Raw genomic sequence first — 22,160 nt, 5'->3', positions numbered from 1 at the left:
ATGAGGAGCAGGAGGAGGAGGAACACCCCGACTCGGGCGATTCCTCCAGCAGCCAGAGACCTCTGGATCCCCGCGCCCTGCTCAGACAAGTGTCTGCTGGGGCCGGGAGCTCCAGAAGGAGACCACCATCTCGTGCTGGGTCCTCTTCCACGACCAGCAGCTACCGTGACCGCTCACCTGTCTCCCGGGCCAGTGCACCCATCAGCGATGGCAGTGAGGCCGAAGAGAGTATGCAAGGTAAACCCTATATTTATGTTTATAACTGCATGGCTCAACTGCGCAATTGTGGCATGTTTCTTTCACTGCTTACTGTGCTGGTATGTTTGCAAGGTTGCTGTGGAAGTAGGATTGTGAGTGTCCCTGGCATGGTCATGTGCTGCATGTGTCCCACATTCCTAAGGCACCCCTCCCTTGCATGTAAATCTCTCCTTTCCCCATGCCCTTAGTTTGAAGCTCTGCCCTTTGCCACAGCTTTGAGTGAGAGTTCCTGCATGGCAGAATGGGGTTGGACTAGATGGCCCTCAGGGTCTCTGCTAACTGTAGGCTTCTGTGACTCTCTGCTTGTATGTCCCATAGTAGGAGGACGAACTGAAGCAGAAGAAGAAGGAGAAGGAGAAGGAGAACCACCTCCAGCTAATCCCATAGCTGCCATGTCAGCAGAGGAGAGACTTGCCACCAAGAAGAAAAGGGTGCGTCCGTCAGCAGCTACTAAAACTGTGGCGGCTGTGGATCAGCTCAAGGCTTGCTCAGAAGAGCACATGGCAGCACTGATGCAGCAGGGGCAGCGAGCCTTTGAGGACAGGGAGAGGGGCAGACAGTCCCACAGGGAGCTCATGGAAAGGGCACTGGGATTTCAAGAGACGGCACTAGGATTTCAAGAGAGGACACTGGGAGTTCATGAGAGGAACCTAGAAGTTCATGTGAGGGCACTGGGATTTCAAGAGAGGAACCTAGAAGTTCAAGAGAGGGCCGTTCAGAACCAGGAGAGATCAATAGACAGGTCAGACCAGGAGCAGAGGCGACTCAACACCACCTTGGAAGCGCAGACTGTTCTGATGGGGCAAATGCTGGAGATCATGAGGGGAGGGCAGGGTGGCCCGAGACGCAGAAGGGTACGTAGGGAACAGGGTGGAAGAGGCAGGGCTGTCCCCAGGGTCGTGGACGAAGGGGTTGAGCAGCAGGAGCCCCCAGCAAGAGCTGGAAGAGCCAGGGCTGTCCCCAGGGTCGTGGAGGAAGGAGTAGGGCAGCAGGAGCCCCCAGCAAGAGCAATCCTTCCAGCTGAGGAGCAGGGAGTTGCCATGGAGGTGGAGTTGTCTCAGCAGCCTCTTGCTGGGCCATCCTCCAGCCTCTTCAGTGACTCTGTGGCAGTCCCACCGCCCACACCCCGCCCCCAAAGGCAAAGGGCAACTAGAGGGGGCCTGGGATCAAGGGGCAGGGAGCACTGACAAGGCACTAGGTCCCATGATGTCCCATAAAGACATCATTTCGCCTCCCAGGGCATGTGTTCCCTCCCAGCCCTATCTAATCTATTCTACCCTTCCTGTTCTCTCCTCCCACCATGCCTGGCTCACTGGTCCCCAAACCAGCAATGTCCAAACTCTGTCCTTCCAGGTGTTTGGACTTCATCTCCCAGATTCCCCAGCCACCTTGCCCTGTGGTCTGGGATTCTGGGAGATGAAGTCCAAACGCCTGGAAGGACAGAGTTTGGACATTGCTACCTCCCAGCACTCCTGCCTAGCTTTAGACTGCACAGTTGCGCCTAAGCTGTCACATTCACACTCACAGCCACACTGCCGCAGTTGCGCATAATGAACCACACAAATTTTTTTTAAAAAATAAAGTTTTTTATTAACAATAACAAAACATTTTTTATTTACATATATACAATATATACAAAGGGAAGGGGGAGGGTGACGGGGGTGGTGGTGAAGGGGGGATGGCAGAGGGGGCAGGGGAGGGAAGCTGCTTCAGGGAGGGGGAGGAGGCGGTGGGGCGGGCAGCCGGTGGAGGATCTCTTGCAGAGTCTCCTCCATGGAGGAGACTCTCTCCGCCAGCTTGTCCACCTTCTCCTCCAGGGCAGCGAACCTCCTCTCCGTCCGGTTCTCTGTGGGGGGAAAAGAAAGAGGATGGTTAGTGTCAGCCTGTGGAGCCCATCACCCACTCCCACAGGCAGGGTTTCTGGGTGCCCCCGCTCCCTTCCCTGGGTTCACCTCCGCACTTACCTTGCTGCCGGGCTTGGAGGACTCGATCCAGGGTCCTGGCATCAAGGGCCAAGTCCCCTGGCTCTGCTGGCAGGCGGCGGCTCGGGCCAGGCTCCTCTGTGGCGGCGACAGCAGCAAGGACTTCAAGCCCTGCAAAAGAGGAAGAAAAGGCCCAAGTTACCATGCTGGCATGGCAGACAAGGGCACAAGTGTCGTGGGGGCTGCAGTCAGGCAACCCCCACCCCTCACCCTAGGGACCTACCTGCCGCCAGAGGAGCCTGCTCTGGCTGCGGAGGGGCCACAGCAGCTGGTCCTGGCTGTGGCCCACCCTCGGGGACATCCTCGTCCCCCGAGGATGGTGGAGAGGGCGACCTGGCACGGTGCCCTCCCTCCCTCCGCCTCCGCCTCGGCTGCACGCCTGCAGAAGGGAAGAGGAGGGATGGCATTGGCACCATGCAGGAAGGAGAGGAGGGCAAAGGAAGGGTCAAGGAGGGGAGGACAGGGCATGGCAAGAGCTCTGGCTTACCTGGAGGACGGCGATCTTCTGGTCTGTGCCGATCTCCCCTGATCCACAGGTCCTTCAGCCGCTCAAAGAATGGTGGCCGCCTGTCAACCGGGGGGTGCTCCCCGAAGTCTTCGAGGGTTTCGAAGAAAGATGCCTTCAGAGTTTTAAACTTCACTCTGCACTGATGCATCTTTCTTCGAAACCCTCGCTCTTCGAGGGCACGGGACGCCTGCAGAAAATGCCCCCGGTTGGGCTTGTTCGTGCTGGCCATCGCCCTTCGAGCGGCTGCCTGCGGCATCAGGGAGTCCAGGAGGATCCCGACCTCCTCATCGGACCAGTAGGCGATGCGGACCGGGACCCTCCTGCGTGGCGCTGCCATGTTGATCGCCGTCCTGGGGTCTTGCACAGTTGCGCACGGGTATATATGAGCACCTGTGGCTCAGGGCCGTTAGGCCAAGGTGGTCCTAGGCCAATGAAAGCTTTCAGAGGAGCAGTTTGAATCTCTCCCCCAATAGATGCCCTCTGGGTGCCCTATTGATACATTCAAATGGGCCATTAGGAAACCTTGAATTTGAGGGGGATTGATACATTGTCAAAGGGGCAATTGGCAGTTGGAGCTGATGTATCTTTTTCACCCAGGAAAACAGGCGCCAGGAGACCTTTTGTGTGTGTGTGTTTGTGTGTGTCCCCCTCAGGCACGTGGCAAAACATGCCCACAGCACAGATCAGGAATGATAGGCAGACTCAAACTGTGGATAATGGGATACATTTATTCATGTGCTTATGCTATTACAGAACATTGCACTCTGACATCACAGATGATGGCACAGGAGCCATCCTTCAGATTCTCCTTGTCAGAAAAAAATCTGCCAGGGCATTCCTCACAGTCTCCCCTGCTTTCTTCTTCTCATTCTCTTGAGCCTCCGTGATTGGTGCCAGGGTGGGCAGCACAAAACAGCGCCTATATCGCATGCCCTCATCCAGGACCCTGCCCTTGGTCTCACAGATGTTGTGCAGAATGACGCATGATACCAGGATGGGCACCACGTTCTCCTCTGCCACCAGCAGTGGGGCAGTGAGACAGCGCCATCTCGCCTTCAATCTGCCAAACTATCTCTCCACGGCCCCCCTCACGCAATTCAACTTCTTGTTGAAGAGCTTCTGTTTGGGAGTGCGGGGGGTCTTAAACGGTGTCATGAGCCACTTCCGAATGGGGTAGGCACAGTCAGCCAGTATCAGGGGCCCGATCTGCTGGCCTCTGATGTTGATGCTGGGGTTCCCTTGCACATAGATGCCAGCCTCCATGGCCTCGTAGATGAGAGAATTCCGTGCCACCCTGGCATCGTGGGCTGACCCATGCCATCCGAGCTCCACGTCCACAAATCTTCCTGTGTGGTCACATGTCCCTTGCAGGATGACAGAATAGGAGCCCCTTCTGTTGACATAGGCATTCCTCAACCCCAAGGGTGGTATAATCAGGCAGTGGCACCCGTCCATGAGGCCAACCACTTGTGGGAAGCCGCGGTGACCAAAGGCATCCATAATCTGTGGGGGAAAGGAAGGGAGAGAAACAGAGGAATTGAGATGACAACTCTTTTACACATGCGCAACTGCACCATAGCAAGAACAGCAAATGTACAGTGAGGGGGTGACACTTGACACAGAATATCACAGAGCTGCCAAAGATGAAAGGGAAGGTGGTCTGGCTGTCCCTACCTCACGTGCGTTCCCCAGGTACACGGTCCGTGACAGCAGCAGCTTCTCCATGGCCAGAGCAAACTCCACCACGATCTCCCCCACGGTGGCAACGCCAGTCCCAAACAGCGCCCCCGTCACAATGTAGCTGGACTTGTGTGCCAGTGAAAAGATACCAATGGCCACTCTCTTCTCCACCGGGATGGCTTTCCTCATCACTGTGTCTGCCTTCTCCAGTTCTGGGTGCAGGATGCCCACTAGCCTGTGGAAAAGGGCACGGGGCATTCGGAAGAAATGCCTCCATTGCTCATGAGACCATATGGTTGACACAAAGTTGTCCCACAAGTCTTGGGATGCAGGGACCTTCCAGCATCGGCGGAGGCGTGCCACTCTGGCCAGGGCCATGGCATCGCCAACAGTAGCCTGATGAAGCGCTATGGCAGCCACTGCCGTTCGCTGTTCTGTGTCATCATCATCATCACTGCTGCTGTCATCCAAGTCTACAGCTGTTATGGTGGTGGATGATGGGACCTCCATTGCAGCGGCAATGGAGGCGGAGGGGCCGGAGGGGCCGGAGGGGGCGGAGGGGGCAGAGGGGGCGGAGGAGGCGGAGAAGACGGCGGTGGCAGCGGCGACAGCTGTGGCTGTGGATTGCAGCTTCAGGAAGACCACAGGGAACAAAGGAGAGGAGGCATCCATGATGCCAGTGATGGCACTCGCAATGCGCAAGCGGGCAAGGATGCCAACACCAGCTGATCACCAGCTGGCAGGAGGCCACCTTTGTTCTTGGGTAGGGCGGAGAAAAAAGTTTAAAGGGGCCTGGGCGCTTTAAATGTGCACATGCGCATTCCGCAGCCGGCAAAAGGGAAATTGCCGGCTGGTGCTAGACTGCCGCAGCTGCACACTTCTCATGCGGCAAAAGAAAAAAAAAGCCGCGGTTTCGGCCGCCCATGCGGAAGCTGCCCCTTTCTTTGCGGCGTCCTCCGAGGCGGCGGTATAGAAGCTACGGGTCCGAAACGGACCCAGGTGAGGCGTCTTCACTGCCCCCCGTGTGGAAGCCCCAACACCTGAAGCACGCCCCCGGGGCGGGCGGTCTGGAGGCTCCATATTCAGCAGAATACACCTCCAAGACGTCTTCCCCTGCCCGTTTGTATCCCGCCATAGTTGACATTCAGAAGCAAGGTTAGAAGGAAGGCTACAGGAGGGGGTAAGGAGTGATGATGCAGTTTTAATGTATGCATGTATTTCTGTTCTGATTGTAAGAATTCTGTATGTTTAAATTGTAATTAGCCAATCAGGTGTATTGAAGAAACTTCTTTGTCTTGAATAATATAAAAAGAGCCATTTTGTCTTGTTCGGGGTCTCAGCTTTTTGGAACTTGAATTCCACTGAGTTCATTGTTTTCCTTTGTCGACAATTGGAAATAAACTTATGTATTTTCAACTACTAGGTCCTCTTGCGAATTCCTTGCTCTGCCAATCCTAGATTTTTAAGTTTCCTGAAATTTCTGTTACACAACACTCAAACCAGGCTGAGACAAAAATTAAAATACCCCAATAGCCAAAATTGGTAAATCTGTTGGGCATTTTTACTCCAGCCAGTTTTGGTTGGTCCAGTTAACCACAATGAAGTGCAATGAAAATATATGTGAAAGGAAAAGAAGCAGAAGCCTCACAATAATCCGGGACTTCCTCACCAATGTCCAGAGAATACAGATAAGCTTTCTGTCTGCTGCAGCACCTTCTCAGTTGGTTAGGAAGGCAGACGGGTAATTCCATATAATGATTTGTGCTGGTGGATCCTATATTGCAGGAGTCATTACTAGTGTTGTCCTCAGGGCTTGGATTGGCAGGACATTAAATTGTAGACCAACAGGAAAAACAGCATTCTAGCTGTGCTTAGGCAGATTTGCCCTAATGTGAAGTGCAAGAGAATTTGTTTTAGACTCATTCTGGAGGGTTTATTTTATTTTATTTTGGGTTTTTTTACAATTGCATCATGCTCTGCAGTCTCTTTTTTAAGGCATGTGGATTGTGTTAATGTGTGTATTTGAGAAAGTGGGGAAGAGAGAACCTAAGGGCCATAAAAAGGCTATAAAGAAGTGGGTGTGGAGAGTTTGGGGATAAACATAGAAGAGGGTGTTGGCAATCCTAATCTGAATGCCAGAGCACACCACAGTAAAAGTTCAAGTGATGACTTGTGGGGCAGACTATAACTGATCTTCCCAACCGTTCCTCCAAGAAAGAAGGTGAGGGGGCATTTCATATTTTTGTCTTCTTTCCTAATCTCCTCACCAGTGTTTCACTTCTTCTTTTCACCCTTTCTCTTTGGCCTTCTCATTGAGGGATTCATAGTTCTACTTCTGACACTTTTTTTTGTCTTATAAACATAGAGTGGTGTTTCTGTTGTAGATGCTGGCAGGTTTACTGTTATTTGCCATGGGATTTGAAATCTCTCAGCAGGTGGAAACCAGTTTTCCAAAGGAAGGCCTTCACCCCCAATTTGGATGTGAGAGTTCAACACCCAATTACTACTATGTTGCGGGGAAAGTAGAGATGTATCAGGTGAGCCCAGCCCTTCCCAACATCCCCAATAGCCCTCTTGACAGTCACATTTGGGAGGTAACCTGTCCCTAATAAGCATTCTGTTATGTGTTTGTAATTGTAATCTTCTCACCTTTCCAATTAGATATACATATTAGCAACAACCCTGGCTGTTTCTTCTCACATTTGATTGTTTGGCCTTGACAGATCACTCACTTTGTGAAATCCTGATGGTATTTCTAGAAGGCCTGGCCTTCTCATTGTCTTTTTTACCTTATCCTACTATTCCTGTATCCCAGTTCACCTTTGACATTTTGTTCTTTTCTTCAGCTTAATATCCCTTGCTTTTATTAATTGTTCTTCATTTTACTGAATGAAACTGAAGTCTTTATTGACCTTAAAGACAAAGACATATGTGAGTCACCTATCTGGCTGGAGGTGTCACATGTTCAGGCTAAAATATATACCCTGTGTGGGTATGTGTCAAGTTTCAGAATTTCAGGCTCATGGGCTGGTGGGAAAATCCTTTTTGCTTTTTATTTAATGGACCAGTTAATAAACATAAGGAGGAAGAACTGTTCAGTAGTGGAACAGACTGCTTCAGAAAGTGGAACGTTTTAAATAAGAATAACAATAACAACAACAACAACAATATATATATATTTTTACCAACCTCTCCCTATGGATTGAGGTGGGGGACAACAATTAACAAACAAACAACAGTTAAAACATATCAATTAAAACGACAAATAAGATGTGTACATATCAAAACAATCCACATTTAAAATTCATAACTTAAAATTATGGGTAGTTTTTATGGAGTAGGTAGGTTTTTAATTTGCTTGTAACTTTTGTGTATTTTATGTGATTTTATATTGGGTGTAGATGCTTTTAATTGTTTTGAAGTTTATTAAAATTTTAAATGTTTTGTCTGTGAGCCGCCTTTGGTCCCTCTGTGGTGAAAGGCAGCATATAAATGAAATAAATAAATGCATAATTTAAAAAGCATCTGGATAAACCTGCCAGAAGTAACTGGTCTTCAATGTTCTTTTAAATTCAGACCATGTATTCAGCTGACAAATCTCTTCCAGCAGGTCATTCCACAGTCTAGGGGTAGCTGAATAAATTTTACATGACTAGAGAGATTTTAGTTGTGGATTCCTGCACTGTTAAGGGATGGTCTTTATGGCCCTAAAGAACTCTTGGGACTACTTTCAACTTCTGTAGTGCTACAAATTTCTGGGCTGGTACAGACCGGCCCTTTGTGACGCCCTCGTCACATGCTAGCGTTGCCTCAGGACAGAGTGTCCACACACCCCTCAACCCTAGCACATGACGAGGGCATCACAATGGCGGCATCCTATATACATGGGTGCCGCCATTGTTATGCAAGCACCGCGTGGCATATGCACGCCGCCACATGCCGCTTGTGTAACCAGTGTGCCACAGTGTGCCAGCGGCGCACTTGTTACAATTAACGCTGCAGCATAAAAGGAACCCACTTTTCTCGGGTTCTTTTTCCTCCTCAGGGAAACTGCACAGTTTGGCAGTTGCGGCTTCCCTGCGGAGGAAAAACAGGCGCCGGGAGACCGCCCTTTTTGGGCAGTGTGTACTGAAATCCTATCTGGTCCCACTCACACAGCATTAACTCTGCTACCCATTTTCCACACAGACTCTGACCTCATCTACTGTGGAAATGTGGCTTTGAGACCATTCCAAAATTCCTAATGAGCCTCCATACACAGCCCACATGAAATAACTTCCATGCTAGTAGAGACTTTCAACAAAGTTCAGTTCATAACAATGATCTGCAAGGCAATATACTCCATACAATCAGTGCTTTTGCTTTCCTTTTTACTTCTTTGACCAATTAATAAAGTTACTTCTTTGACCAATTAATAAAGTTAACATTCAAAGTATACTCTCATTGATCTGAAGGGCTGGAAGAATGCAATAGTGTTGGATGTACATGACCTAATCACAACCCAATGAATTGTTGTTTCTGCAGTTGTGTGCCTTCAGGTTGTTTCCAATGTTTAGTGACCCTAGGCCAAACATTTTATCAGTTTGCTAGAAATGTCAACTTGATGGATTTTTATTTATTTATTTATTTTTATATCCCACTAAGAGACCCAAAGCAGCTTCCACTGTAGGTTAAAACAAAATAGCTGAACAATCTGCAGTATTTTAATATATATATTTTACAAAGAACAATGCAATTAAAACATACATTTAAAACAGTTAAAACACACATTTAAAATATAAGAAGCAGCACATTTGCTGTATATCCTTTAAAGTCAACCAGTTACGGCCTTATGGTCTGTTTAAATAAGAAGAAGTGGTCATAGGTGGCACACTAGTTTTAATTATGCAAATACACTCCTTGCTACCACCAAAACCTCGGCATCCAGGCTCAGACATAAGGCCAGGAGTACGCCCAAGCTACACATCTGTAACTTCAGGGAGAGAGTAATCCATCCAGTACAGGCTCAATCCCTATTCCCTGACCTGACTTACCAGGAGCACCAGGATGTTTGCTCCCATCCAATCCATTACTGATAAGAGATACTGGTTTAGTACTGAAACAGCTGCATAAATTAACAGGGCCCTAGCACTTCTACCCTATGTTTTTCTCTGCAGGTTTTAGACATGTGGATTTACTTGGCTGCTCTGCTAGGACTTTACTTCCTTCACCGATGGTACAGGGAGAGACAGACTGTGGAGAAACTAACAGAGAAATACATCTTTATCACTGGCTGTGACTCTGGATTTGGGTACCAACTCGCCAGACAGCTGGATGCCCGAGGCTTCCAGGTGTTGGCAGCCTGTCTCACCCAGAAAGGGACAGAGCAACTGGAAAAGTCCACATCTGAGAGGCTGCAAACCACCTTTTTGGATGTCACCAGTACAGAAAGTGTGGAAGCAGCAACTAAATGGGTGAAAGGATGTGTTGAGAACAAAGGTAAATGATTCTCTACTTTTATTATCATATATATACACTGTGCATAGGTGAGGCCAGCAATTTCCTTATTCCAAACATTCATCCTTCAACAAGAAGTAACTGATTTGGCCCACTCTTTTGACAACACCAGGTTGCCCAGCTAATTCTACAATATGAGAGTTCTTGCAAGGAAGGCTGGCCCGTTTCTGAGAGTTTAGGAATGTTGCAGTGGCAGAAAAATGTTCAGCTCAAAATTGTAAAAGATGGCAAAACTTTGTAGTACTATGCCTAATTCCTTTCAAAATCGCACTGAACATATACAGGCCATGATCTATAAGATCTGACAATTTTGGTGATGACAAATGAAAATATGTTTTGAAAGCATGCTAAGTGGGAGCATCTGTTTCAATTCAAAATCTCAAACATATCAGGTAACTTGAAAGGGAACTTTAAATACCAGCTTTTAAGCTTCAGGATATTTCCCTTCTTTGGTCAACATTTCCAAACAATAAGATAGGACAAGATGGGCAGACTCTACTCCTCCTTGTCACTAATTTACAAACACTATTTTCTTAATGACTAATCAGCCAGGCTTGTTTGGAAGCAAGAAATAAGGACCCAGGTTTAAACATGACAATAGCAACCTCTTAGTTGTGTTCAACAGTTTGTCATTCAGAAATTCATGATTTGCCTTACTTGCTTTTACAAAAGGAAGTGTGAACAGAGTACACACATCAGCATGCCACACATTCACAGGGAGATATCCCATAAATCCTACTATGTTGTCATTTGATAGTGCAGCCCCTTAGAAGTGGGGGGAAAGATAACTAAAAAGAATACAATAAGAAAACAGAGATGAACGATTATATGATATAATGTAACTTAAAATGAGAGTAAACCAAACTCATATTTTCTCCATCTTAATACAGTGTGTGATGCAGTTGCACTTCACCATCCAAAGGGCCACTTGATTCCCATCCTAGTTCTCAGTTATAAATTGAAGTTTAAACAGTGTTCAGAATACAAGAATATTTCAGAAAATTCACAAAATAGTTGACAAGATGCCAGAATCAGGGTTCATTCAGTCAGAACTGAAAAGGCTACAAAAATGGAAAATGGAAACTGTCCTGAACCAGACAATTCTCTCTTCATACAGGGCTCTGGGGCTTAGTAAACAATGCAGGTATAGCTGTTCCTCAAGCTCCCAATGAATGGCTGAAGAAGGATGATTTTGCAAAACTAATAAATGTTAACCTGCTTGGTATGATTGATGTGACGTTGCACATGCTACCCTTGGTGAGAAAAGCCAAAGGGAGAGTGGTCAATGTGTCCAGTGTGAATGGAAGACTGGTGGGCTCTGGAGCCTATTCCATATCCAAGTATGGTGTGGAAGCCTTCTCTGATAGCCTGAGGTAAGATACTAGCTTATTAACTTTTTTTTTCCTTACTTAAAGTGGCATGGGTCTTCTTTCACACTAACTATAAAGTAATAAGACAATCAGGCTCCTCAGTTGATAGGAATAATAAAAGACAGGAAAATGGGAAGCCGCCTTGTACTGAATTATATTGTTTAAAGCACACAATATAATCGGATTGGCACCAGTGCTTCAAAATTTCCAACACTTTGGTGCAAACCTCGCTGTTTCAGCCAAGTATTTCTGATGCACTTTTTTTGCAGCCACAGCAACTATCAGGCACAGGTATTATATCTAGTGTTAGAAGCAAGAATGCATTATAGGATTAATTTTTCCTTTACTGGCTAACTATCTATGGTAACTAACTATCTGGGATTATCATACAAAGAACTCAATTTTCTTTTATAATTTAAAAAAATTATAATTTATCTTTTATAACTTGCACATTCTTAACTCCATTCAGACCTGTGTATGTCTGCACAGAATAGCCATACTCCCGTTGTAGAATTGCAGCCTTCTCTTAAATATGTGTTTCATCCTAAAACATCCTTGTTCTTCACAAAGAAGATTCTCAAGAGGCTGTAGTCCTATACAGACAAACTTGAAAGTAAATGATCTTGGGTTCAGCTGGACTTATTTCCATGTAAGTCTGCAAACAGAGGTTCCAAGAATTTACATGGTCTTTTTAAGGTTATAAAACACCCTGGAGGTTCTGTGATAGCTACTTCCTAGCACATTATCTCAGTAGTATTTGCACAGCAAGGGCTGTATTCTCTCTTCTCTTTAATCACAACACAGACAAGAAGCAGCACTCCTCCCCTTCACCCCACCAAATAAAAATGCCACCATTTCTGACATCTCTCAGTGATTATTTCTATGACAGATTTCCACCATGAAAGATTTGGGATTTTGTGGAGCTGGTGTTTGCCTGTGTGTGTTGTCTTGAAAAAAATGAGCTGTAGAGCAACAAATGAGGCTTAGAAGTAATTAATGAACTACAAATTAATTAACAGCTAATTAACTGATTAATTAATTTATTAATTAGTTTTTATCTACCATTCTGAGATGTGGTAGCATCACCCTTCTTACCCATGAAACTGCTGTCTAGCTTGTGTTGCACTGTTTCCTATTAAGTAGTCGAATTCAAAGATACAGCCATGTTAGTCTGTCGGATCGATAGAGAGAGAGATCTGCATGAATGTACAGAGATCACAGGTGCTACAAGGTATGTCCATTTCCTCTTAAAATATTTCTAGAGTAACTTTAGGAATTTGGATAAGTAATATGTATGTAAAGAGAAAGAGAGAGTGAGAGAATTTCACCAAATCTATCAGAAGTGTCAAGCCACACAGTGTCATTGAATATTTAAAAAATTATCTTGCCCATTCAAGGAAGAAACAGAAAGTATAAGAAGTATGGCTAGAACCAGTATGATGGTTGCAGTGCTACACACATATTCCTGATTTCCATTTAATGGCGTCAGGCTTTCATCCCAGTAAATACTGTATGCAAAATGCCACATGGAATGGTACGGTATCATTACAGATGAAGTGATCTTTTTCTTTCCATTCAGGAGAGAGCTCCATCCCTTTCAGGTCAAAGTCAGCATTATTGAACCCGGTGCTTTCACTACAACTATTTTGAACACCATGGAGGAGAACTTCCGGAAAACATGGAGCCAGGTGCCTTCTGACATCAAAGAAATCTATGGGCAGCAATATGTAGAGAGCTGTGAGTAATTTGAACACATTTTTCTGGAATTTGTTTTGTGGACATTACATGTATGAATATTCCTCAAGAAATATAAAGCAATGGAGAATCATAGAATAGAACTCAGAGAGTTGGAAGAAACCACAAGGACCATCCAGACCAACCCCCCTGCCATGCAGGAACTCACAATCAAAGCACCCCCGACAGATGGTCATCCATTCTCTGTTTAAAAATCTCCAAAGAAGGAGACTCCACCACACTCCGAGGAAGTGTATTCCACTGTTGAACAGTTCTTACTGTCAGGAAGTTCCTCCTAATGTTTCGGTGGAATCTCTTTTCCTGTAGCCTGCATCCATTGATCTGGGTCCTATTCTCTGGAGAAGCAGAAAACAAGCATGCTCCATCCTAAATAAGACACCCCTTCAAATGCTTAAACAGGGCTATCATATCACCTCTTAACTTTCTCTTGTCCATCCCCAACATCCCCAGCTCCCTAAGTCTCTCCTCATACAGCATGGTTTCCAGGCCTCCACCATTTTGGTCACCTTCCTCTGGACACACTCCAGCTTGTCAACATCTTTTTTGAATTCTGGTAATTTTGAAAGCTGGTAATTTTATCAAAAAGAGAGAGAGAGAGAGAGATCAGATTATTCTGGCATGACTTGTTTCTCAGAACCTTATGTTGACTTTTTGTGGCATTCCCTTCTAAATGTTCAGACTCTAATTTTGTTTCATTATTTTTGCTGTCCTCATATGTGTGCTACTATTCTAGACAATGGTAGTGCTTAAGCAATGTGTATGCTACTTCCTCAATAATGCTTGTGTTTGTGTGTAGTTCTCACATACTGATCATATACAGGCCAGGCAGACAGGCCAGAAATAAAGGTATAACAAACACAATGGCCAATTAAAACTGACTGAAATCAAAATCAAACTGAACCGTCTAAATGGAGATGTGGGGAAGTCCACTATCTAAGAACATTCCTACTAAAACAGAACTTTATTAGGACCTCCACTGTATAGGCTCGTGTAAATAAACCTCAAATATAAGGGCAACCTGACTAGGAAAGGAGAGGTCCAAAAGCAGGGTCCTGGCAGTGGAGTAACCTGGCTTGGTGACACCCAATGCAGGGTTGGAGCTGCTGGGGGGGGGGGGGGGGGGAGACAGTGGCAACCTGCCCAACCCTCCCCTCCTGCTACCTTGATCACCTTCCATCCTTGTCACTGCCTCAGTTCTCTCCCAAGGGGGAGAGCTGAGCCAGCAACAAAGCCACAAGGGACATACTCACCCTACTGCTGCCCTCACTGCTGCATCAGTTCCCTCCCAGGCCAGTGATGAGGCCATGGTGGGCACATTCAACCCTTCGCCATTGCCTTGCCTCCCTTCCCATACACAGAGCCACGCCAGTGACGAGGCCACAAAGGGTGCACTTGCCTCTCCACCATAGTGGGTGGAAGACTCCACAGGGTGTCACTCCTCCTCTGGGGTGTCACTTGCTGCAGCCTGCACCCCCTGCACCATGCAGTGGTACCACTGGGTCCTGGCACAATCAAGGGAAGCACAATAAACAGGGAATTCTCCCCAAACTCCAACAAAACATTTGAAAATAATCCTGCTGCTAAGTAAGATCGCAAAAGAGCACAAGCAAAAGAGCACAAGAAAGAGGGAAATGTCTGATTATACAGTCTGCACCTTCTCCCAGGCATTATGATTGGAGAGTGCTGGTGAGATTCTTGTCCAGGATTGAAGCAAGATCAGCCAATAGGGACAGTTTTACATTCCTCCCTTTCCCCATCTCCCTGTCCTGGCATCTTCCTTATGATGATGCTACTTTGCAATATTTAGGAGACATACCATCTGGCTTTTGTTCAGCTGCATTTTGTTGCTGCATCACCACAATGCTCCAAATTGGTTCAGACTGACGTAATCTAGACTCAACCCAGATATAATCTTGGACTACACCTTTCCTTTATATTTTTCTCATACAGGCTGCAAGTTACACCAAAATCTCTCAAAGGGAGCCAACACCAATCTCTGTCTAGTCACTGACTGCATAGAACATGCCCTGATGTCCCTCTACCCTCGAACTCGCTACTCTGCAGGCTGGGATGCAAAACTCTTCTTCATTCCTCTGTCTTACATGCCAACAGTTGTGTCAGACTATCTTTTTGCTCACTTGAAGCCAAGGCCTGCACAGGCAGTGTAGATAATTTTGCAGAAAGACCATTACAGGCATTCAGTCAAGTCTACAAGTGGTGTGAATAGAGGAACCTCAGCAGCAAAATGTCTCAAAGTGGTGTTTTGGTATTTTTAATAACTGTCTTATCTTACCTTTGATCTCTGAGCTACTGGCTCAGATTAGAGCCACTGAGGTCATTTGGCTGAGGTGAGGTCAACTTAAATCTCTCATACACCATGAACATCCTTCAGTGAATCCACCTTCCAACAGGCCAAGGAGTGAGAACATGTTTGATTTTGGAGACTCAAGAATACTCAAGGAAATAGGTTGCATTACAGCAATTGAATCAGGCTACCTGAAATACTTAGAGTAGAAGTCCAAGGAAAACTTGGAGAAGAAATGGCTATGCCAGGGTTTAATTTGCCTGAATAATATGCTCTGCTCCTCTCCAGCAACACTATTTTTCTTCTAGAACACACCAGCTTTTCCCAAAGACTCTACAGCTATAACACAGAGAATGGATATAGCACCTTACAGTGAAAGACATTACCTGTAATTGTTTAACCTAGGGATATGACTTGCCTAAATACCCAAAAGGCACCAGATGTCCTCTGATCTTGGAAGCTAATCAGGGCCAGCCCTGGTTAATACTTGAATGGAAGACCACCCACAAATACCAGGTGTTATAGGCTATATTACAATATTACTTTATTGTTATTACATTGCTGTGATATATTTGATGGGGGGTGTTTTGTATATTGATTCCTTTGCTTTGTAATCCGCCTTGATTCCGCAAGAAAAAGTCAGAATATAAATGAATTGTGTTGGTGTTGTTGTTATATTTCAGAGGAAAGAATTGACAAAACCACCTTGTGAGGATTCCTTGCCAAAGAAAACCCTATGAAATCCATGGGGTTATCATAAGTCAACAGGCGCCTTGAAGGCACATACACACAAGGATCGTCAAACATCATTACTCCTACTAATCTATGCAATGAGGGCCCATCTATCTCCACTCCTATTGCAATGATCACAAGGACTCCTTGTGTTATTCATTGAAGGGAGCACAGCTTCATCATCCCCCCAAAAAAACTGGCCTCTGTTAGTGCTTTCTAGTCTTTCTTAAACCCAGAGGCCAATAGTACTCCCGGAAGCCTCCAGGAGGCCATAATAGTGTAATTTGTGCTAGTACTCTATATTGCTGTAATTGGAAGGTTCTAGGATTGTAGTGCTATACCCTCCAACTATTCCCATTTGACAGGGACAGTCAAATTAATCCTCTGTTGTCCCACTTTTTAGCTGCTTTTAAAATGTTCAGCTGCTTTTTTGAAAGTTTCTCTCTCTTCCACTTTCTTCCTTTGTCCTTAGCTTACTTCAGTTGTTGAAAACTGGAAAATTGCTTCAAACTACTAAAGTTGTTTATCCTCAGTAAAGTCAATAGGGAGCAGATAAGAAGAGAGGGCAGAATCTTGTCCTTCCCAGTAGACGCGGGCAAAAGCAAACGCTGCAACCTCACCTAGCTTTTGTGTTCTTCTTCATTAACAACTTATGCCACCTTGACCAGATGTTGCTTAGCTATGTGTGTTCTATGACTTGATTCCTAATTGACCAAAGTTTTATAATGCATGTTCTGATGGTACCAAAGAGAATTACTCTTTGGTAAAATGCTAAAGATTTATATGATCTAAAGAGAAACCAGAGCATTACTCAGATTCATCTAATGACTGCACTTGCAAATACAAAACCATCTGTTAGTCAAGTTGGCTGGAAAACATTTTGCTAAACTCTATGAAAATTTTTGAAACAGAAAGAGGAAAGGGCCCAGTGGAGCAACTATCAAACCAGGACAAAAAGTGACATTTGCTTAACTGTTGTTTATATTGTGATTATTATGATCACTGAGAAATTTCATAGCAAACTGTTTACATTACTAAACCATATGAAAATATATACCTCTGGGTATATTAACACTATGAAAACAAACAGATTTCTTTGAAAATAATTGTTGTAAATTATTTTATATAATTTTAGTATTCAAATTATGTCTTCCTGAATACCTTCGGCCGGCTGGAGTGGGTCCATTTCGAATCTATTCATTCATGAATGTGAACCACAAGTGGGTTATTTTCCAGGGGGAAAAATGTGATCAGGGCAAATGTAGTGTGCACCATGCTCCGCTGTTGAAGCGATCCGTCGATTCGGATTGCAAACCAATTTATTTGTATGTGAGAATGAGGCCTATAGGTATCTATACCATCAGTCACTGAACCCCTATATGGCCTTTCAGGGTTGGGGATACATCTGAGGCAGTGGCATCACTAGGGGTGCCATGGTGCAAACTGCACCAGATGACATCCTAAGCAGGCGTGACACCACTTCTGCTCAAATACCTGTATTTTGGCAGAAACATTGTAGCATTTGCCTGTATCTCTTTAAATGCTTTAAGAGATGGTGGGAGTGAGGTGAACCTCCGTGGGAGAAAAAAGGCAGGCCCCCAGAATTTTTTAAAATTTAAATTTCAAATTTCAAAATTTTAATTTTTAAAAAAATAACTTCACAGCCTTTTCTCGTCAGTGCTTTAACTGATATCAGATTGGATCCCAAATCTGACACATACAGAATATCACTGACTGTTATTTTTGTCATGCCTGATGTAGCTCTGCATAATAAAACAATGGTTCCAGTGCCTTCTGAAGCCTTTTTCTACCAATTCCATAAACATTTTCTTTCACATTCCCATTCAAATCTATGAAGAATGATTAACATTCAGCCATATGGGCTTTTGAATCCAAACTGAAATCCACATTGAAAATATCATTACAGCCATCTGAACTTGTGGCTTGCAGGACTAATTGTTCAAAACTTTCATAAAAATCACAGTCATGTAATTCATCAATCTGCCTCAGAGTGGCTCTGGCATGCCCTTAGCTGCCTGCCTCCCATTCCAGACATTCCTCTGCCTCTTTGTCTGTAGCCTCTATTTTCAGGACAGTGGACTTTCACATGACCCATTTTCCCACAAAAAAAACATGTATTTGAGTAAGATGTAGGATTTGCATTAAACTTCTCATCCCTCTTTGATGGAATTGCCTTCAAAGCAGCATTTGCATCTGAACAGGGAACAGCCTTTTTTTTCCTTCAGATCATCTCATTGCCTCAACAAATAATCCATGTTTAGTTTTACAAGAGTCACTCTCCATTTAATGGAAGCTGTCTGGGCAGGAGAAGGGGGTGAACTTCTTTTTCAATTAGGGTTCATCACCTTGGACAGCTTCTGTAAAACCAACAGGATTTCTACAAAAAGCCATCATGGAATCACTGTCCCAAAGCAACCAAACCACTGCTTGCCACTTATGGTGTGTATGTCCATTGAAGCTCCTTTGAAGGGAAGTGCCAAAGAGGTGCTTCCACTGCCATTTTCCTGTCCAGGTATTTAAAATGTCCAGAAGAACACCATAGCAGAGAGAATGGAGAAGAGTTGGTGCTTCTTTTAGGTATTCCTGGAAAGGACTAAGCCTTCACTTTTTGCCACTCTACCCAGAGAAGAGGGCCATTCCCTTTTTTAAAAAAATAAGAGTTGAACTACAGGACTTAAATTGGCTCATGGATACCTCAACCCAGATTTTAAAATCAAAATACAATACCTATGCAAATATACAACACTATGCTGCATGGAGAAATATGTAAAGACAAGAAATGTTTTTAAGTAGGCAGATGTATGCCAGTCCTCAGTGGGAATCTTGTAGCCATTTTACCATGTTATTGAAGTGAAGAGCTGCCCAAAGAGCAATAAAAAGGAGGCACTTTGCATATTGTCAGAGCTTGTGTTATCAATGCCCCAACAGACAAAAATAGCTCCACTGGTACAGCCCCCTTATGAAATTAAAAGGGATGGTAAAGTTCTGAATACTCCATGACCAAAGTCCTTCATTAAGGAGTGGAGAGTCTAAGGGAGGATAAAAGTTGCTGTCAGAGGTGGAAGAAGTCATATGCTTTTTTCCCAGCACTGAACTAATTGTGAGAACACCTAACCCTTCAGAACTAAGGTAAGAAACGGTGGGCTCTTGGCAAAGGGGAGGCTCAATCCCACTCTAAGACACAGTGAGTGGGAGCTGATCCCCCTCAAATGATGATATTACTGATCATTTCCCCCGGAGCACTGAATCATCAAGACCCCTGTGTAGCTAAGCTCTCTAATGAGCAATCAGAAGTATCTCAAGTGATAAAGTATAAAAAAAGATTGGGTGAATAATGGTAGAGTGGGTCTTGGTATCTGCTGGGGTTTGGTTCCAGAACCCCCTGTGGATAACAAAATACATGGATGCTCAATTCCTATTAAGTATAGTGGTGTAACAAAATTATGTCCCTTATATAAAATGGCAAAATCAAGGTTTGCTTTTTGGAATTTATATCATCCACATATTTTCAAGCTGTGGATGGTTGAATCCATGGACATGGAGGGTCAACTGTACCATCAATAGAGAGAAAAGACTACTTAAATAGACATTGTAGTTATAACAGTGTTCATAGTCAAAGCTGGTTGAATGGAAAAGAGAATTTGGTCTCTCACTGACTGTGCCCTTGGGCACTATAATAATTGTTCTGACGGCAAGATTGGGGATTCCAGACCACATTGAAAGGTAGTCTGTCTTGTCTTGTCCTTAATGACCTTTAGAAACATCTCCCCACCTTAGGAGATGTTTCCCTGATCCTGGAGTAAAATAATAAGGGGGTAGCTTGCAGCAACCATTTTTACTCTATCTGCAGCGAAACATCTGAAGAGGAAAGATTTACTACAACCAGTAGCATCACTTTGTAAATAGTCATTTGTGTAATTTTTGTATGCACTCTCCATATATTTTAGAACTTGTTTCTTTCAATATTTTAAGGGTTGGGGTGATAGCTCACAATGAAGTACAGTGGTAAAATTCAAAGCTATAACCCTGTTAGTCTGTAGAATCAGTATGTAGAGAGATCTTGTAGCACTCCAAAGGAGCGGCATCGTGCCGCCTCTTTCAGTCCTGGATCGGGGCATCAGCAACTGCACACTGCAGGCCTGATCTGGTACTTTGCCACTCTAAAAAGAAACAGCAAAATGCCATTCCTTTTTAGAGTGGCAAAAAGCTGCCCTTGCCCCCACCACTGCACCAAACACTGCACCAAAGAAACAGTGTGATGCCACCTGCTGGGCTGGTGAGGGAACAGCATGGCACCAGAATCAGGGTGGAATCTGGACGTGCAGTGTGCAGTCACCAGGCCCCCATTCCATTCCAATGCTAGCATTTTATAATAATAATAATGTTTTATTTATAGACCGCTATTCCACAATGATCATAGCGGTGTACAGTAAAAATTGTAATACAATACAAAATACAAGGTGACAGTTAAAGGGGGAGAAGTCTCGTCCTTCAGGCAGTCCCTGATGTTGCTGGGTCTGCCTGATCGCTCCCTCTGAGGCCAAGATGACAGTTAAGGAGGGAGGGGCCTCTTCCTTCAGGCAGTCCCCAATGTTGCTGGGTCTGCCTGATCGCTCCCTCTGAGGCCAAGATGACAGTTGAAAGAGGGAGGGGCCTCTTCTTTCAGGCAGTCCCCGATGTTGCTGGGTCTGCCTGATCGCTCCCTCTGAGGCCAAGATGACAGTTAAAAGAGGGAGGGGCCTCTTCTTTCAGGCAGTCCCTGATGTTGCTGGGTCTGCCTGATCGCTCCCTCTGAGGCCAAGATGACAGTTAAAAGAGGGAGGGGCCCCTTCCTTCAGGCAGTCCCTGATGTTGCTGGGTCTGCCTGATCGCTCCCTCTGAGGCCAAGATGACAGTTAAAGAGGGAGGAGCCTCTTCCTTCAGGCAGTCCCTGATGTTGCTGGGTCTGCCTGATCGCTCCCTCTGAGGCCAAGATGACAGTTAAAGAGGGAGGAGCCTCTTCCTTCAGGCAGTCCCTGATGTTACTGGGTCTGCCTGATCGCTCCCTCTGAGGCCAAGATGACAGTTAAAGAGGGAGGAGCCTCTTCCTTCAGGCAGTCCCTGATGTTGCTGCGTCTGCCTGATCGCTCCCTCTGAGGCCAAGATGACAGTTAAAGAGGGAGGAGCCTCTTCCTTCAGGCAGTCCCTGATGTTGCTGGGTCTGCCTGATCGCTCCCTCTGAGGCCAAGATGACAGTTAAAGAGGGAGGAGCCTCTTCCTTCAGGCAGTCCTTGATGTTTCTGAGTCTGCCTGATCGCTCCCTCTGAGGCCAAGATGACAGTTAAAGAGGGAGGAGCCTCTTCCTTCAGGCAGTCCTTGATGTTACTGGGTCTGCCTGATCGCTCCCTCTGAGGCCAAGATGACAGTTAAAAGAGGGAGGGGCCCCTTCCTTCAGGCAGTCCCCGATGTTGCTGGGTCTGCCTGATCGCTCCCTCTGAGGCCAAGATGACAGTTAAAGAGGGAGAAGCCTCTTCCTTCAGGCAGTCCCTGATGTTACTGGGTCTGCCTGATCGCTCCCTCTGAGGCCAAGATGACAGTTAAGGAGTTAAGTTATGCCAGTCTGGTTCACCTCTAACTGAAAGAAAAAAGCTGGTAGCATGAGCTTTTGTAGAATTGAATTTAATTCCTCAAATGCATGGAGTAAACTATGAGCAACAGTTTATTCCATGCATCTGAGTTATGCTTATGCTATAACTTCTTTGGCTCAATTAGTCTCAAAGTTGCTACAAGATCCCTTTGCATACTAATTTTTCAAACTAACACAGCTATGTGTTTGAATTCTGTATTTTTGTATATTTTTTATTTTCTCCCAGTTTCTGTTAAGTTTTGAGAGTTCTTCCAGAATCTTACAGAAATGTGATTTTTCAGCCTTTCAGCTGATTTTAGAATAGCCATGCTAAATCAGACCAAGTCCCCTATAGTCCAAATTCTGTTCACATAGATGCCAAACAGTTTCCTATAAGAAGTTTGCAACATGACAGAAGCCAAACCCTTTGTTCATGCTGTCCCCAAAA

At 45.2% G+C, this 22,160-nt stretch overlaps 1 protein-coding gene across 1 annotated transcript; it reads left to right on the top strand.

Annotated features, from left to right (window-relative positions):
- The first annotated feature begins 6,863 nt into the window (after nucleotides 1-6,863).
- On the top strand, nucleotides 6,864-15,966 carry LOC149322586 (retinol dehydrogenase 7-like). Its single transcript, XM_089508423.1, has 5 exons — nucleotides 6,864-6,965; nucleotides 9,585-9,906; nucleotides 11,042-11,297; nucleotides 12,874-13,031; nucleotides 15,000-15,966. The coding sequence occupies exons 1-5, from the start codon at nucleotides 6,957-6,959 to the stop codon at nucleotides 15,215-15,217; spliced, it is 963 nt and encodes a 320-aa protein (XP_089364549.1). The 5' UTR covers nucleotides 6,864-6,956; the 3' UTR covers nucleotides 15,218-15,966.
- Nucleotides 15,967-22,160: the final 6,194 nt, after the last annotated feature.

Source organism: Sceloporus occidentalis, unplaced genomic scaffold, assembly GCF_023333645.1.
Source record: "Sceloporus occidentalis isolate IW3139 unplaced genomic scaffold, rSceOcc1.0.p SCAF_1, whole genome shotgun sequence".
NCBI lineage: Eukaryota > Metazoa > Chordata > Lepidosauria > Squamata > Phrynosomatidae > Sceloporus > Sceloporus occidentalis.
This window is presented reverse-complemented; position numbering and strand designations above follow the sequence as displayed.